At 42.5% G+C, this 18,638-nt stretch overlaps 1 protein-coding gene across 5 annotated transcripts; it reads right to left on the bottom strand.

Moving 5' to 3' along the window:
* Window positions 1–6,200: 6,200 nt before the first annotated feature.
* LOC310782759 (heterogeneous nuclear ribonucleoprotein Q-like) lies at window positions 6,201–18,095 on the bottom strand. Of its 5 annotated transcripts, none has more exons than XM_083643497.1 (11): window positions 17,989–18,095; window positions 17,124–17,304; window positions 12,984–13,102; window positions 12,307–12,528; window positions 11,778–11,954; window positions 11,451–11,586; window positions 10,677–10,882; window positions 10,146–10,295; window positions 9,106–9,227; window positions 8,309–8,850; window positions 6,201–6,603 (listed from the first exon to the last, which is right to left on the bottom strand). In XM_083643497.1, exons 1-11 carry the CDS (start codon window positions 17,989–17,991, stop codon window positions 6,575–6,577), a joined length of 1,887 nt encoding a protein of 628 aa, XP_083499623.1. In that variant the 5' UTR covers window positions 17,992–18,095; the 3' UTR covers window positions 6,201–6,574. The 5 variants fall into 5 exon arrangements, with proteins under 5 accessions (XP_083499623.1, XP_083499624.1, XP_083499625.1 ...); XM_083643498.1 differs by having other exon boundaries at window positions 6,201–6,600; XM_083643499.1 differs by having other exon boundaries at window positions 8,466–8,850.
* Window positions 18,096–18,638: the final 543 nt, after the last annotated feature.

The raw sequence follows: 18,638 nt of genomic DNA, 5'->3' as shown, positions 1-18,638 counted from the left end.
TGTAAAACAACAACCATATTGTGGAAACTAAGCAACATTTTTCGTTTTCTTTGTTTAGTTTTTTCAAGATAAATAGCTAATGCGGCTGTCGTCCACTCCGTCAGAAGTGCGTTGCCCTGGTTTTAACCTCGGGTCCTTTGCATTTACTATTTATCTTGAAAAAAACTAAAAGAAAAAAAAAGAAAAATTTTGCTTAGTTTCCACAATATGGTTGTTGTTTTACATCCCTGCACTACACCACTTCAATCAAGATTTACAGTACGCCCAGAAAAGATGTGAATCCACGAAATTTAGAGTGTTCTCCCGTTGAGTTACTGTTTAGAGAGGCTGATTATAGGGGCCCGCGCTACCGCAGCTGACCACTGCGAGGCGCATTCTGTTTCCAAAAATGGCCGGATGTCCTCTCTTTCCTTCCATGCTCTTTGATGGTATGGAGTTCTTCTTCTTCTTCTACTAGTATTTTATGGCGGTTGGCAAATAACTTATGGTGCATTACCGCCACCTTCTGAAATGGAGTGTGGATCAGAATGGGCTTCTAAAACACTATCCTGACTACGGTATATTCTTCTAGTCCAGTTTCCTCTAAAAATGAAAATATAGCCCTATACCCCCCTGAATTCAACTGCAATATTCCTTTTAACGCCAGCTTGATGCGATTGCTCTCCAATCTGTTCTTAAGGACATGTCTTTCCTGTTGGTAGTTGGGACAATCAGTCATTAGCTACATGTTCTACTGTTTCCTGCCTATTATTGCAATATTCACCCATACCAGTCTCATGCTTTCCCATGATCTTAAGTGTACTGTTAAGCCCAGTGTGCCCAAATCTCATCCTTGATATATCTTCATCTTTTTTACTTCTGCTCATGTCTCTCATTTTTCCTACTGTCTTTTGGATACTATAATAATGCTTTAGTTTCTTTATTCCACTCCTCCTGCCATTTATTTTTCATTTATCCTTTGACAATACTTTTATACTATACTTACTATAACTTACTATTTATTTCTGTCTTATTAGTTGCATCTTTTGCATAGGTTATCTGCTAAATTAATTACCCTCCACCCCTATATGTGCTGGGATCCAAATACGGTAGCCTACATTTCACAGTTGTTCCTGATTTACTGACTCTAAATTGCCTGAGATATTTCCAGCACAATATCCAATCTTCCCTCCAACTGTACATTCTTGACACTTACTAATGCACTAGTGGAGTGTCTGACCCTACTAAAACATGACCTGTTTTATTTCCTTCTACCCAATTGAGTGCTCAAAGAATAGCCAACAATTCCCCTGTATATACTGATAATTTGCCAGTCACTTTTATTCACCATTGCATTTAATTCTGGACTTATAAATGCCACCCCCACTCTACTACTTGTTGTCTTTGATGCATCTGTGTATATTTTAAGATAATCTGCATACTTCCCTTCTACAGAACTGTTAAAGGATGCACTGATGGTTGCACAATGCGTGTTTATTCTGCTTTGTAACACGCAGCAGCGAAGAAACATTCAAAAGAGAACTAAACACATTACAATGTGAACAATTATGTGTACACAGTCACACAATATAGCGGGCGCTGTCGGTGGTCCTGAAAATGAGAAATGGAGCTGGAGAGGAAAAAGGCCCATCGACAAATCATCTTTATGTATGTGTACACACACACATACTGTACATAAAGATGATTTGTCGATACAGTATTTATATATATATATATACACATATATATATATATATTGCTAAGAAGATTCATTCAAGGTCATAGAGGAAGCAATCAGAACCATATATATATATATTAGGGCTGGGTATTGGCAAGGACCTCACGATACATGGGTTGCGATACGATTGTATCACAATACATTGCGATACATTACATATTGTGATATATTGCAATACTCTACACAATTTACTCAAAATGTAAAAATCGGGCTAAAAATCCAACACTGTGTACCACCCAGGTGGTGTAATAATATGTACATCACTTTATATTGATAACTTAGTGGACAAATTTAGTCAAAACTACTGAGTGTTGTATTGTTACTGAACGCACTGAAATAAAAAGTATTCTTATCGTGTCACTGACCACGTGCAAAAAAATCAATATGGGAAATATTGATAGTCTCGATACAGTATCGGTACCGATATCAATACAGTATTCATATTCGTGTATTTGTCATACTATTTATTATGAAAAATGGCAATTACAGAAGACTATATATACATATATGACATCTCTGATCATTTTATTTTATCAGTCAGTGTGGTATCCAGAAGACATTATTGAAGCTAATTGTCCAACCGTACATCAACGTGAAGTGAAAGAAGTGCTCCGCTCTGCCTGTCAGTAGTAAAGTTGACCAAATTGCACACAGGAGTCACTCACTCCTGTGGTGCGTCAAAATAAAAACCTACTGGCACATGTAGATGAAACCATACCATCTGTGGGTCTACTAAGCTACTACAGGTATCTGGATGAAAATAGAAATCAGACAATGACACATTTGCTGTCTACATTGACAAAGGGCATATCTGCAGACTTCCGCAAGATTCATTTTAAGACCATTCATATATATATATATATTAGGGGTGTCACAATACACTCAGTTCACGATATGATACGATATTTGAACAATATTTTTTTGCGATCGATTTGTAAGTTGAGGGGGCATCCTCCACGCTAATTTGAGTAATTTCACCATTTTCATCCTCCGTGTCTGTAACGTCCCTCGTCTGTTCAAACAAAGCAATGAAAAGGAGAGCGAGCCTGCAATCAGCTGCAGATCAGTGCCACCATGTTCAGCTTCTTTGTCTCGCGATGAGATTTCATCTCAACGATACATATTGTCACGTTTTGATATCGCAATATATTGTGGGATGATATATTGTGACATCCCTAATATATATATAGCTACAAAAATACACCTGTTAGTGAGGGGGTACAGTAGTATACTGTCATGAACATGAAGCAGGTTGGAGCCCAGATTGCATTGTGTGTGTGTGTGTGTGGGGGGGGGGGGGGTAAAGATCACACTGCAGGGGGGACTTCCTGACATGAAACTGTACACGTGTGATGTCACAGTGATTTTATGTCTGCCCTGTATCCATCACCATTTTCACTATCCATGAGTTTGCATCCCCATGTCAGCCCCAGCGAACGTCCACCCTTTCTCATAAAATCACATTTCTACACAAACACGCCAGCATGACAGACTCATTTTGATGGAACAGGTCACCATTTCTATTTAAGACTGTTTAAGGCCCCCGTTTTAATTAATATGTCATTTAAAGACCCTTAATAAACATTGTCAGCAACGCAATTCATATAGAAAAAAACAATGCCATTCACTTCAAAATAAAACACACAACCCAGATCCAAGTCAATAACTTTATTAGAAAAATAAGTTTAACTCGCCTCACTGTACAGTATAAAACAATTTATTTGCAAGAATGCAAACACACTTGTTAACCATAACAAAAAAAAAGAAATGTTTTGACCAGTAACATCTTTTCAAATAATTGTGATGATACAGACGGAGAGGGAGTGAAAAGTACAAAAAGTTAACTAAAAACAACTGTGTTCTGGTTGTTTTTACAGTCTGAGGCAGAAAAACGAGCTGCAGAAACCCTATAAAACGTGAGATGGTCAAGAAAACTTGTCCTACGCATTTTCATGTTAGAAATTCTGCACGTTTTTCCTAGACATTGAGAAATCCACCCTCAGCTATTTAGTCAGTTATTTATCTAGCGTAAATCTGTGATGTCCAACGCATTGCAGGATTATTATTTTGTGTGTGACAATTTACCGTTTTGGTGAACCCACTTTCCCTCAACCCACCCCATCTACTTGAGTTAGTGATTTTCGTACTAGAGCGGCAACGATAATCGATTGACAGAAAATTATGCTTTTTTGTTTCTTTTAATCAGACAAATGTGTAGTAGATCTGACCACCGTCAGTCAAAAAAAAAAACTTCTAGTGAGGTTTCCATACCAAATTTCAAGCTGAGAGAGAGGCCGTCATATCTGTATTACCGTGACATCAGTCAAGCCCAAGCGTGCCGTCAGTCATCATCAGTCCTCCCTAGTATACTGTATACTGTATATAGCGAGGGTTCTACGTCACCCCCCACTCAGGCGGATCATAGCAGCAGCCGGCATCGCGCCCCTGAAACCATCCTCTGAAGCCGTCATTTCAGCCCACCCACCTCCCCAGTCCACCACCAACGAGTGTCGACTCCGGAAGAATCCCGGGGGGGGGGGGATTTTCTCTAGCCCAAATAGATGCCGCCCTCTCACCTAAAGAGGAGCACCATCTTACAATGGAGTCATACGCCAAAGTACTTGCCATGCACGCCACTTGCTAAATAAAGTCCCTTGTTAAACCTTACCGACCGGTCTCTCATGATTTAACTACACATTTGTCTGATTAAAAGAAACAAAAAACTATCATTTGAACTAAGAAGACAATTAACCTGATTGAGTAGACAGAAAAATAATCGCCGTTAAAAAAAAAATCAATTAATCGTTTAAACTCATTTTTAAGAAGAAAATCTTGAAGAGAATAACCTCTCGTTCCAGCTTCTTAAATGTGAATATTTTCTGGTTTGTTTAGTCTTCTATGATAGTAAACTATCTTTGGGATGGCTTTGGGGAAAAGGTGAGCGATATTTTCCACCATTTTGTGACATTTTATAGACCAAACGACTAATCGATTAGTCGAGAAAATTATCGACAGATTAATGGATAATGAAAATAATTAGTTGCAGCCCTATTTCCTACGTTTCCCAAAATGCCTTTTGATAACCCCAGAGAGAGGGGGGAAGAAATACAGAGCAGTGCAAGTTTCGAGTCCTAAAACCCAGAAGCGAGTTGGCATTTTGGAGCCACGGGTTCCCCCGGCTGAAAAGTGATTATGATTTGAACGGGCTTTTGGTTAAAAAGCCAGACAAGAAGGTCTGGCTGTAAAGTGCGGCGGGGGAACCCTGTGTCTTGCACACATGCAAAATTTAAAGTGTCAATAAAAATGTGCAATAATTCCCACCGACAATGTATCACTAAAGGGTTTTATTTTATTTTAAGAAAAGGTTACAAAATAGTTTATAATTTAGATGAATCAAGGTCAAATTCAACTCATGGGGCATAAGGAAAATGCAGCAAACAAAATGGGCCCAAAAATGTAAGGTAGACCCATGTTTGTTTCAGGGTGGATTTTTATCTTTGAAGAATTTGCTCTTTATCGTTCAGATGACATATGATGTTAGTGTAACAACAACAAGACTGTTAACTAGACCATTTTCACTAGAGGATCATTTGTCACAAACACAAATATGTGACAGGACAGCAGACCTACAACCACATACAAATACATGGAATCTGTAGTCCTGCATTGTGGACTTCTTCCATTGTATTTTGTGCAATTCCTAAACTTTCCAGGACCTGGGAAGTGATCAAACTCACTTTCTCTACTCTTCCAGACCGGCATAGGAACCCCCCAAAAAGGCAGCTTTGTTGGATGTCAGTGAGCACACGTCCTTCCACTGATGGGAGCAACTACAACACACACTTAAGACCGTTTCCTCGTCGAAGGAGGCAACGCAAAACACAAAATTAAGACTCGTTGCCCCATCGATGAAGGAAAAGGAAGACTGTAGAGGCGGCTGTTTCCTGCCGTCAACATTGAACAAAAACAAACAAAAAGAAGACGAACAGTTTGTCCTAGCTACTGTACAATCTGGCAACTACATCATCTCACAGTTCATTTAAAGACAGCAATGCTTGTTCAGGCTCATTTCAGGTGGATTAGCTAACATGCCCACAGTCTCGCTCAACAGATACAATTCATCAAGTGCTCAGTTGTCGTTGCTTGTGCATATTTCCGAGGTGGGCGGTCGAACCCTGCCTCGGTTTCCTAAAGTACAGCTTGGGACAGGGCGGGCAAGTCCTCGAAACTGAGGTAGTTAACCAACCCTTGGTAGCTCAAGTTCTCAAAAGAACCATTTTCCTGGAATGCCTGACCTGCAGCGGCAGGGCGATCTCGCCGCTAATATTCTTGTGTAAAAAAAAAAATCTATCCGAGATGATCATGTCTAGTCCGTCGTATTAAAGACACCCCCCCCCCCCCCCCCCCAAAAAAAAAAACACACAAATAAAAAGTAAAATACATTAGCATCAAGCTACATTAGCATCAAGCTCCACTGAGCCACTCAAAAAAAATAAAAGTGCAAAGACATTTCCAGAGGGACGCCCACAATGAACTCTTACTTAGCAAGTCTAAAAAAAATGGCATATTGAGGAAGAAAGCGGGCGGGGCACAGAGGAGGAAGAGGTGGTGGTGGGTGGGGTGTATAAATGTGTATATATTTATATATATAAAAGTTGAATCTGTAGCAAGCAAAGCCCAAGTTTTGCTCTGATTATCTTCAAAAGTGGCAGTTTTGGGGGGGGGGGGGGGGGGGGTCTGCTCCTGTAAGGCTGGAAGACCATTGGACCACTGAGTCAGTCGACCTTACCATCCCATCCATTGGCAGCCTGCAGTGACTCACGCCGTGTGACACTGGCCAGTCTTCATAGCGACACATCAGGACCAGCTTCCGCCCCTTTTCCCTGCTAGCCAGGTCACAAAAGGAAGCAATTAGAGAATGGAAAACAGGATCACATTACATCTACACACACACACACACACACGCTAAGACAAGCTATGCTAGAGGAAAGAAAGAAATGAATTCTGTGTAAGATAGAAGCCAAACATTCAAGCATACTGAAAGACTTCCACGCTCCGTTAACATGCACATGGCAATGCCTTAAGAGGACAAGAATAGACCCTTTTCACAACACCCATTTTGAGTGTCAAAGCAGGGTAAACACAGGTGTAACTAATAACAATGAGCACCGGAACACCTAAATGGAGTAGAGCCATCATTAATGTTACTGGTTATACCTGTGTTTACCCTGCTCTTGACACCTCAAAATGGCTGTGGTGAAAAGGGTCTATTGGGATGGTGGTTTTAACAAAAAAAAAAAAAGTGGTTTGAGGGTGGACGTGGACAAGCTTCAGGAGGGGCGGGGTTAAACGAGCAGCCAGAATTTCTATAAAAGCAAAAAAAATGAAAACAAATAGCATGCCGGTTATTTACCACCATTGCACAATATTAAACTTTCCAAAGATAAACATGCAAGATTAGTATCCAGGCCTTCAACGGCTAAAGGTAGATCCTTCTGGGACTAGGAAAAGCTTCACTATCAAAGTGATGATCAAATTGTGCTCCCCCACCCCCCAGTAGCAAAAGGGACTCGAATAACGGACTTGGAGGTGGCGGTACGAGTTGCTCTTTCCACTGCGTCGACAATGACTGAATTTAGAACACCAATTTGTGAACCATGTGATTTCTGTGTGTTTTGACATGAGGAACTCATAAGGATGAAGTATGTCACTACACATACGGAGCACTTGAGATGCCAACTAGAGAAGTAGGTGATTTGGAATTTGATGGCATGCAAGGTGACATTGTAGCATGTGGCCAACATTGGCAAACCTTTGGTCCATTTTCTTCCACAAGGAGCCTTAAATTTGAAGGCAATTTGAAGAGGGAATTTGCCGAAACATGAATTTGCAACACAATTTGAGGTTTTGTACACGTGTGCGTGTATGTTTATTAAAGCAGACAAACAGCAAAGAATACAAGCCAAAATGTAAAGCCAAAAAATAGGACTGCGGTGGTCCTTTTTTTTCTTTTCAATAACAAGACACGCATTACTTTGTGACAATACAAATTGTAGCTTCATTTGTTTTAAATACAGGTTTAGGAGACATAACCGTTGTTGCTGTTAGCTACTTAAAACATGGAAACCAGAATTTCTAAAAACATACATGTAAAGCTATAGCCAAATAGACAGCTCGAGCACATGATTGCAATCTAAAATCGTTTTCACTTTTTTCAAACTTGGTTATGGAAAATCTTTAAACGACCACCTGTCATTAAAAAAAATAAGTAAATAAAAGAAACTAAAAGCAGTTGGCCAGAAGCAGGTGGGAGTGTGACTACTGTTCCAGTCCAAGCGGATTATTCAGATATGTACAAAAAGATACCTTGCCAGATGTCACCAATTTTTGGGGGAAAATAAAAAAGAAGCAGGCAACCGTATGTGATTTAGAGCCAATCAGATCATGTCTCTAAATAAAGAGAGAAAAACAAAAACAAAAAACAAAAAACACAGATTTTGTTATCAAAGCCCTACTGTTTCTACTTCCACTGCTGCCCAAAAGAATCCTGATAAAATTCCTGGTTGTCAGATTTGTAACCGGAATAGTTACCAGAATGATCAGCACCTTGGAGCGGTTGCTGAGCAATGGGTTGAGAGCCCCAGTTCTGATTATTGGTCTGGCGCCGCTTGGAATCTGGCTGGTTGTACCCGTCAGCTTTGCGCTTTCCTCCTACATTTCCACCGCGGCCACCCCGCGCACCACGTACCCCTCCTCGCCCTCTGGGCTGCACGCCTCCTCTGGCGCCCCGCCCGCCTCGGCCCGGTCCGGGCCCGCCGCGCTGGGAGAAGCTGGCCCTGCCCCTGGGTGGCCCGGTGCCGCCGCGGGAGGAGCCTCCCCGGGGGCCCCGGCCGCCGCCGCCCCGCCCCCGGCTCGGGGCCTGGAAGTCGTCATAGCCGCCGTAGTAGGGGTCGTCGTAGCCGCCGCGGTAGTTGTGATAGTCGTAGCCGCTGCCGTAGTAGTCGTAGTAGTCGTCGTAGCCGTAGTAGTCGGGGGGGTAGGAGTAGCCGCCCCGGCCTCCGCCGCCTCGGCCCCGCCCTCTGTTAGGTGGGGGCATGTGGGGCGGAGGGGCGTAGTAGTAATAGTCGTCATACCTGAGGAGACGGAAAGACAATATATAAGAACTGGGAGCACAATGTCCACAAGAGATTCATTTAACACAAAACATCCACGTCTGCGAAAAATGTGAAGACTATTCTGACAAAATGATTCCAATAAAACTCAAGTTGGATATTATATTAGCCATACTCCAAAATGCCGTCATTTTAAAAGGGTATAATCTTTAGTGTTTTTTAAATATTAAGCAACGGACATCCGATAACCCTTTGAGGCCCTGACCATAGACTTACATTTGTGTTTTCTGTGCTTGTCTCTGGGCCTTGCGCTCCTTCCTCTTCTGATCTGGCGGCTTGGCGAAAACAATCTCGATGTGTTCTCCCTCTAGCTCCTGACCGTTCATCTCTTCCAGTGCCTGAGGAAAGCAGAACATCATGCACATTTGCAACCACATCCACAAAATCCTTTTCATGAAACCAAAATCTTGACTTACAAACAACTTGAATAATCAGAAAAGGTGGATTCGACTAGAGCTGTGCATCTTCACTGATCTCACGATTCGATACGATTATACAAGTCTACGATTCGATTCGATTCGATTATACGATGCATCTTAAATCGATGCATCACTTTTTCCGCAATACATGATTTATTTTTTCTCACTTTCTTTTTTCTCACTGTGTGGCTACTTTTAAAATAAAAGTGCATTTGGAATTGCATTGTATTATGATCCATAATTAAAATAAACAACTGCATGTACTTACATTCTATTTTATTTGATTATAAAAAAAAAAAAATTATAATCGATTTTTGATATTTGTTAATCGATTCAGAATCGTCCTATTAAGCATCGCGATGCATCTCTGAATCGATTATTTTCGGCAGCTCTAGATTCGACAGGGCAAACTATGTTCATCCATGCATGCTTAGTATGCCGAAATAAACATGGTTAAGTCTTCTTTACAAATACACACACATTGTGAAGTCATATAGATGTGCTTTGTATTTGATGTCTGGGGTTGGGAAGCAAAAGTGCGTGACAATTGACACCAAATCTCTGGCAACAAGTCAAGTCAGCAGTCTACATCCACTCATACAAGCACAACTAGCTTGAAGTCCACGGCGCAGTGCTGTGACCATGCAAACTTATGGCACTTTAGGCAATCAGCACAATAGCTACAAAATTGTATAGCTAACAAATGGCGATTAAGACTTTTTCATACTTTTTAAGGGCCTTAATTTTCCCTAAATTGATTGATCAACTTTCAATACTTTTCAAGACTCCTGGGATACCCTGAACATTCACAAATAAGAGGCTGGTGAAAGGCAATACCTTGAATGCACCGTCTCTCTCCTCAAAGTGGATGAAGGCGTAGTCTTTCAGCTTCTTCACTCTCTCCAGTTTCCCAAACGCACCGAAGGTTTTCTCCAGGATTTCTTCTGTAACACCGTTGGCAAGGTTTCGCACAAATAAAACCTTCACCTGCAGAGTGGGCAGCGAAAAGAGGTTCAATATCTCAGGTCCTTTTCACTAACTGCAAGTTTGCTTCACGTACAATAACTTGAAGATTCCTATTCAAGATAATGGCTCCAACATACACATCCTTATCACAAGTCCACAAGAGCCTAGTTGTCATATTGGCAACTCTGAAACATTCGGTTGATCAAGAACGCTCCCAGTAGTTGAAGAAGCCAGAAGTGTAGAAAATGATGTGGCCTCAAACTCACAAAAATAACCATATTAAATAATCCTATTAATATCTAAATAATTTTAGTCATAATTGTGACAATTCAAAAAGGTGTGACACATTAAACTCAGCTTGTTTCAAAATAAAAGCTCCAACTAGGGACCGTTGAGGTTTACCTTGGCCATGACATCTGGGTCGGGGTCCTCGATGGGGTCGGCCCACTCCACGGTCACCACGTTGCCCCACACCTTCACCTTGCCGCTCATTAGCCGGCGGCGCGCCTGAGCCGCCGTTTTGTGATCTTCATACTCGATGAAGCAGAAGCCGCGGTTCTTCTTCTTGTCGTCCGGTTGGTGGTAGAGTATGACATCACTGAGGCCCTCTGGTGGTTTAAATGAAAGGGGAGAGGGTGAGTGAGAATTTACACACAAGAATAAACATAATCCAGCACTATTAAAAGCTGCTTCAGTCAATGAGCAGCAGAACTGGGACATTGGTTCTCAAAGTGGGGTCCTTCAGGGATTTTCACAGGGTCCACAGCAAAAAGGGGAATAATTTATTTTCACTATAATACCGTCCATTTGGTCATGGGTGTCGTACGCTTTCTGTAAAAAAAACATCTAAAAGCAAAAATCGTATCGGGCAGGGTCTCTGGTACAAAATATTATCAAATAGTGGTGTAATTGGTGGTCAGTTTAGGGATGCTTGAAAAAGTTTTGAGAAGCACTGAAGTCGGAAGCAGAAAGGTTTGACACAAAACCAAAATCAATAAGAAGTGAGTTGTGAGGAATGTTGAACTGTGACTCATCTCAGATCTCAGACAGCAGAAGAGAACGGAGCTCACCTGTGACTTTAGGGTTAGGGTTAGGTAGCTCACCTGAGGGTTAGGGGTTAGAGGTTAGGGTTAGGTAGCTCACCTGTGACTTTAGGGTTAGGGTTAGGTAGCTCACCTGTGACTTTAGAAAACTCTTCCACAATCTGCTCCTTTGTTTTACTTTTGGGAATGGAGCCAACAAACAGCCTGTTATTAGCCACAGAGATGCACACCCCAATGTGCTTGCCTGGGCGAATCTCATGATTATTACACTGTAGAAAGAAAGAAATATAGACAAATATATATATATATAAGATGAAGTAACAACACAATGGTTGAGGGAAGAGGTGCGAAGCTCAGCCACCTCTAACAGTTTTGAGACACAGCAACTCCTCAAATACTTCTAACCCCATGAGGGTTAGAAGGAAGTTACCGAGTGACTGAGCGCCATGAGAAAACGTACCAGCTTCACTGCCTCCTGGGCAGCGTCTTTAGAGCAGAACGTGACGAAGGCGTAGCCCCTGTTCAGGCCGCTGAGAGGATCCATCATTAACCTCAGGTCCCAGACAGGCCCTGCCTTCTCGAAGAGGGGGACCAGCTCGTCCTCAAACAAATCGCGAGGAATCTTCCCAACAAATATCTAGACAACAACATTAATATTAAGAACAGCAGCAGAAACATACCACCTTCTCAGAGGAACAGGTTCAAAAACATCTAATTACAAAAAATAAAAAAAAATCGAAATACAAAACAAAACAAACAAAATCATTCCTTTGAGAATTCATTCTTGACTTTTCTCATTTGTTAAAGGAGGGAGTAACTATGCTGCTGGCTATGAACAGACTAACTTCAGCCATTGATCAAACAAAAGCCTACAGGAAACACAAGAGCATGATAGCTAAGCATTGGTGGCCATTAGAAAACAGTGAGCTATTTCCTATCTGGTCTGATAGTAAAGTTGACTCATGGTAACCGAACGTGAAGGAGCTTACCTCTGTTCCAACTGTGGGCTGGACGCCGGTGAACACCGACTCGGGCGGGGGGCCGCCATACTTGCGCTGGCCTGTTGTTACGTCGAGTGTGTAGTGGGTCCTGTCCAGGAGCTCTTTGATTTTAGCCTCATCTGGTCCTTTAGTGGCATCTGTCACTTTAGTCCCTTGTTTCTCCCTCTGTCTGTAAGTCTTCATTACTCCACAGAGAAAGGCACTTTTGTTCTGGAAGAGAGAAGATGAGTTTCATTTCAACGTGAGATATCCAGCATTAGTTTAGATGAGGGGGGGTGACACCTAAATGAATAACAAACGGGAGGGAAAACTTGACGACTATTCCTTCAGAAGTTGTAGCTGTCATAGACTGTGTTGCATAGTTGATTTCTCTATTGCTGACAAAAATGTGTTTGGATAAAAGCGTCTGCTAAATGATGTAATGTAACACAAATTGAAAACAAATAATCATTCTTTTCTGGATGATAGTAGGTCACTAAAGTACTAGGTTGACAAATCACAACAACACTTATTTACAGAGTCCAAAACATTGAAATCACTTTTTTTTTTTTTTTAAGAAAACGTGCAGTGGTTTGAGAACTAACCTGTCAGATCTTCATTGATGCCAAAGCCAGGCATGTGATTAAACTATTATCCAACAGGCAGCAGCACCATCGTTCACTTACTTGCACGTGTGACAGATCACTTTCTTTGAACTGGATCAGGACTTGCAGCGCTCCGTCCTCGTTGAATTCTTTCAAAGCTTCGATGGCCCTTTCGTCGAGGTCAGCGTGCGCTACGAGGCCTGGAGGACAGGAACACACGACAAAATGATCAATCATCTGGGGTTCCAAAAATAAGTCGTCCTAAAAACATATTCAAATCAGTGAATTCCAAACGGGTAAAAGCAGTGATACAGAAGATGTGATGACGTGATTCATGCAGCCTTGAAGCAATCACAAACATAGGCCTAATGGAGGTAAAAAGAAAAAATAGATATATATCAGTGCATTTTAAATTTTAATCCTATTCAAACTTTGCACCCTATGACCACATGATACCCCAAAACAACTTCTGCTACACTTTACAGGATGCAAACTCATGGAGGGTAAAAAAAAGGTGACGGATACAAGCAGGGCAGACTCAGACATTCTGCCATTTCAACTCTAGTGACCGGCCACTTCTGTGCACCTCCGTGCTAGATAGATGCTTCGAAAAGTCCTCATATCAAGAGTTTTAAGCCTGGAACCACCCAGCTACTGAATTGTGAGTGACCATTGTGAGCTCCAAGTCAAATGTTTTAAGGTTACTCATGACTTAGTAGCTGGCTGGTTGGTTTAAAACTCTGGCTGTTGAGCTCTATAGTGAAACCTCTGGTTTTTACTGGCTCTTTCTGGTACAGGCCAATATTCGTTCTTACTAAGCCCGTTTAGCGACAGGTTTTGTGGGCGAGAGCTGAAAAGTGCGGTCACTGTTGGATCTCCCTAATGCTGCACAAACCGTTCACAGCCAGGGATTCCGCTAGGCATTTTTCCAGACGTTCCAGAATTCCGGCCATATCGAATATTTACCGGCCGGCGGCCACTATTAAAAAAAGGATGTTATAAAAGAATTGTTTCCTAAATAAACGTTTTGAATCTATTTCTCTATAGTGTATTCTTTAGTATAGTATAGTTGATTATCTTCATTCCGGTGTTGTCATTAAGAGGCCGATTTTGCAGCAAGAATATTTTAATTGGTCGGCACGTTGTTCTCGGTAAGGACGCTTTTGTTATTGAAACAGACAACATGCATGCTCCTATTGTAGCCTATCTATCTGCATTTGCAGACACTCGTGAACCCATATCTTCTGGACATTGCCTTGATGAAAAAACAACGTAGTGTTAGCTAAGTAATAAGTGCGACAGTGTCAGTGCAGACAGCGCACAACTTGAATCTCCAGCAATAGGCTACGCACCTTAATCTCCCTCCACACCTGGCACCTGCGGCAGCTCTCCTGCACTCGATCAGCATTTTGATTCATCTCCTCATCATACGAGCGTCGGGCAACAAGCGCGAGCCATTGATTGATTGATTGATTCGCCCGACGTAGGTAAAAATACTTTTTATCTCCGCTAAATTGACAGCCTACGTAGGTCTCTTTCGCTTTTGACGGCGGCAGGCACGCTAGTGTTTCTTCATGAGGAAGAATAGGAGGTGGTTGACGCTTTCCTGCCGTCTTGCTGGCCTCGGTTGAAGTACTTGTCGTTGCACGATCTAGATTAAAAAAAGGACTGGCCTAGCAAGGGATGTCTGTTTTGACATTTCGGTTTCCTCCTGCATGAAGTCACAGTGGGTCCAGCGCTGGCCGGCGGGACTGATGCTGCGCGTGTGGCTCTTGAACGGCGCGCTACAGTAAAGAAAGCGTCTGCTATATTTTTCTTTTTCACCAACACTCAACATAACGGGGCGGGAAAAATATGATGTAAGTCTCTATTTAAGTCGTAGCTTATTGGCAACATCACTTAGGCTATAGGTCACACAATATTAGCCTATTTTATATAAGGAATTGATTTATCTGGCACATTTTCAGCCGGCCACTTGAGCCGGTGACCTTTTAATTTGCCGGCCCACGGCAACAAATACCGGCTAAAAGCCGGCTAACGGAATCCCTGTTCACACACAGCACCACAACATTGGAACTTTCAATACAAGATAATTCCCCGGGGGGTTGGGACAGGTTGACGACATTAACTGACAAAGCTGACACTGAATTGATTTTTTACCCTATCAAATATTAAAGTGTTGTGCTGGAAATGAATAACAAAGCACAGCGATGTCACTGACGGGAACATTTAAGACAATTGAAAATTGTCACAACACATTTTTTAACATCTTAAAAAAACATGCTTTGGCTTAGAAAAAACAAATGTACATCCGCTTTGGGTCCTGTTGGACGGGTTCAACTCCCCAGCCAGACAGCTGCTCTGTTATCTCTGTGTGCCACGATACCAGCTGACTTCAAACTGCCTTCCTTGAAACATATATGTCTACAACCATCTTTTTGCCAATTCTTGAGGTTACCTTCCGGTGTTGTTGCTACACAATGCTGGGGAAACGGAGCTCGCTCTCCTATGAGTTACGCCCACTGACGCCAAACTCAATACAAAAACCAGTCAGTTACTGTTGTCTTGCTTGTCACTAAGTGTGCCCAACTGCTAGGCAGCACTCTGCCGCGGAACCAATGGTGTCCGTTGAAAAAAGCATGTGATCTACTCGCCATAGGAAGAGCGGAAGGGCTCTCAGCTCAGAGCCACAAGCCAACCTAGCTGGCTGCTATAAACGGTCACATAAACAGACGGAAATAAAATGTGTCAGACGATGGTTTTGTACATGGGAGACAGGGCTACAGTTGCAGCAGACAATAGTGCTAGCTAGCGTTAGCTGGCTGGCATGAATGAGATGGCTAGTTAGCATTTTACTGTCGATGGCTACCGGTAGCGATGTTAGCATTAACATCAATTTTGTCATATACACCGAGTGTATATGACAAGTCGTGAAAGCGGCTAGCCGCTCGCAATCTTCAAAACGTCCGTTGACTATCTGGCTATCGTTATGCATGTTGTCTGGTAGACCATTTATAATTTAGCAGTTATCTGAATATGCGGTTATGGTTTCAACTATCTGTGCTTCCTTTATCAGACTACAGCTAATGTTAGCTGCTCAACAACATGCAGTGCCTAACGTTAGTAGTCAGGTGCAGGTGTTTATTCAGAACACTGTCAGTGTCTGCCCACTGTCATCAACCTGCCTTACGATGTTACACTGTGGGATATGTGCACCACATCCATATGATAAAATAACCTATTTGTATAGCACCTTTCTTAAGGTTACAAAGTGCTTGTACACTAGAATAAGCACACAAAAGACCAAATGTATAATACGGCAAAACAATTATAAACAAGCACAGAAGAATTAAAAATAAATGTAAAATCACACATTAGAGATGAGAGAACTCCTTTATCTTCCTTCACCTCTCCTGGCTCTCCTGTGTGGTTCTGTGGGTAAAGCATGGCACTAATAATGCCAGTGTGAGCAGTTTGGATTCCCTCTGGGGCAGTCAGTAGTTGAGTATTTGCACTTTCACTTAGAATTTGAAATCAGATTAAGGCTCTTTGCACACCAAGTCAGTTTTTTCCATTTGAAGTTGACACAAGTAAAAAAAAAAAAAAAAAACGACCTCACTTATTAACGTTTTCGGAACAGGCTTGATTTTCTGCGGTTTTGCATTCAGTTAAAAGCCTTTTGCGAGCCTTTTAACCCATGTGTGTGTGTGTGTTTGGGAGAGAGAGACAGAGGAGCGGCTGAGTGGAGTGGCAGCTGGAGAGACATGGTGCACTCTCCGCTCCCTCTCCCCGGGGCACGGTGCTTCGGCTACCGGCCACGGCCCACCACAGCTGGCTTGTCGAGCACGGAGCCCCTGTCCGTATACGGCACCATTCCCCGACCTGCTGCCATGATCTGCCTTCTCCAGTCCACATCACCACTGTTGTAATGTGCATACAGGAGAGGACGAATATTTGTCTCGCATTGCGAATATAACAACAAAGCTATGAATAAAACGCATAGGACTGAATGTGCAAGGTGTCTGTGCGTGACGATTTTTTCAGGTGACGGATTAACAAAAACGCATACGAACTCTGTGCAAAGAGCTTACGTAGAGGAGCGTTGTGTGCATGTGTTGAGCATGTAACTTGCGTCTTAAAGAGCATGTTTCCCCCTCCAAGTATTAAAATACAGGAGGTCAGACAGTGGCAGAGCAATAAATCTTCAAAAGCTTGACTCACCTGCTACGTAAATTTCATCCAGCTTTTCAGCAACTTTCTGGGGTAAACCTGCTTCCAATAAAGTCTCGAAATGTTCCGAGTGGGTGACCTCTGGCTCTGCAGTCGTATCCATTGGTTCCTCTGTGCCAGGTTCCTCTGTGCCATTCCCGTTTACATGATCGGTGGCCATGTCTGCAGACATCTGTGCAGATGAGATTAGTGCGGTGTTAACAACACTTCAGTGATCAGAGCGGGTGTGTTTACCAGCAGCTCGCTGGTAACGCTTCAGATTGGCGCCACTGTTTTGGCCACGATTTTGCTAACGCTAGCTTTATGGCTAACGTTGACGCTAAAAACCAGCTGTAAACTGCACGAACACTATCTGTCGGCGCATTTTAAGAGTTTTCACATTTGGTATATGAATTGATAGGTGATTACAATTGAAGATTGATTGATTGTACAAAACCCATGCCCAACGCTAGCTAACTACTGTCCATACCACCACGCCTCTGTAGACATAACGCTAACGTTAGATAGCTAGCCTGTGTGGATCCCAGGCCCAAGTCTTCGCCAGACGCGCGGAAGCTTACACTAACACTAAACTAACGTTAGTGCATCGTTAAGAAAACGTCACATGCAATTGCTTTAGGCTAACGTTAGTTGCATTTCTCTTCTTGGACGTCGGATTAACCAACCTTCAATCATATTATGGGCCTCTTCTCAAAATGCCGGCTGCTGTTACCTTGCTAACACATTAGCACGTTAGCACAGTAGACGGCCGCGAAAACTCGAGTCCCCGACATAGATTAGCATGGCGCTCTAACAACGGAGCAAAAACAAACAGCATTATGTTTACTAATCGGTGGTCATCTCGGCAGATACGTACCATGCGAAGCTTCAATTGGGTGCACGATGCCGACTCTCCGTGTGAAAGGTGCTTCAAAGAAAGAAAAAAAATCCACGCCGGTGTTGCTGCGGCTGGTTTTCTTTGCTCCCGGGTGACACAAAATGGCGGCTACGTAAGGTAACGTCGCGAGTTCTCGGCCGCATGTAAGGGGTTTCTTGAACTGCTCCTCACGGGCTGCTCAGTTTTCTTGAGTCGAAGGCTGAAGTGGATCGGCCGGAGGGAGGGGGCAGGACCTATCCCTAAACCCAACCAATCACCACTCATCATGTCCCTCCGGCCAATCCATTCTAGCACGGGCCGTTTTCTTTCTTTCTTTCTTTCTTTCTTTCTTTCTTTCTTTCTTTCTTTCTTTCTTTCTTTTCTTTCCATGATAATTAGGTATCATGGAAGGTATCGTGTTCCATCGTGGTTATTTGGCTGTGGTTGACTTGAAATTACAGGAAGAAACATGGGGAAAAGATAGGTAGTGGTACCAAGTTAAGAAGGCTGCCCCAGACTGCATAAAACACAAAATGACAACATGATATGCATGATATGTTTCTTTATTTCATAAACAGAAATGGTGTCTAGACAAAAAAAAGTCATTTACATAACACTAGCAATTGAAATGAATGAAAATGGGGTTTGCA

The sequence above is a fragment of the Poromitra crassiceps genome (genome assembly GCF_964638095.1).
Source record: "Poromitra crassiceps genome assembly, chromosome: 9".
NCBI classification, from domain to species: Eukaryota; Metazoa; Chordata; class Actinopteri; order Beryciformes; family Melamphaidae; genus Poromitra; species Poromitra crassiceps.
This window is presented reverse-complemented; position numbering and strand designations above follow the sequence as displayed.

Bases quoted from the DNA above. Each gene is read 5' to 3' on its own strand.
- LOC310782759 (XM_083643496.1), bottom strand. The intron at 10,883-11,450 runs GTGAGCTACCTA...TTAAACCACCAG, and splicing joins AGAGTTTTCTAAAGTCACAG to AGGGCCTCAGTGATGTCATA. The intron at 9,228-10,145 runs GTATTGCCTTTC...TGCTTTCCTCAG, and splicing joins AGAGAGACGGTGCATTCAAG to GCACTGGAAGAGATGAACGG.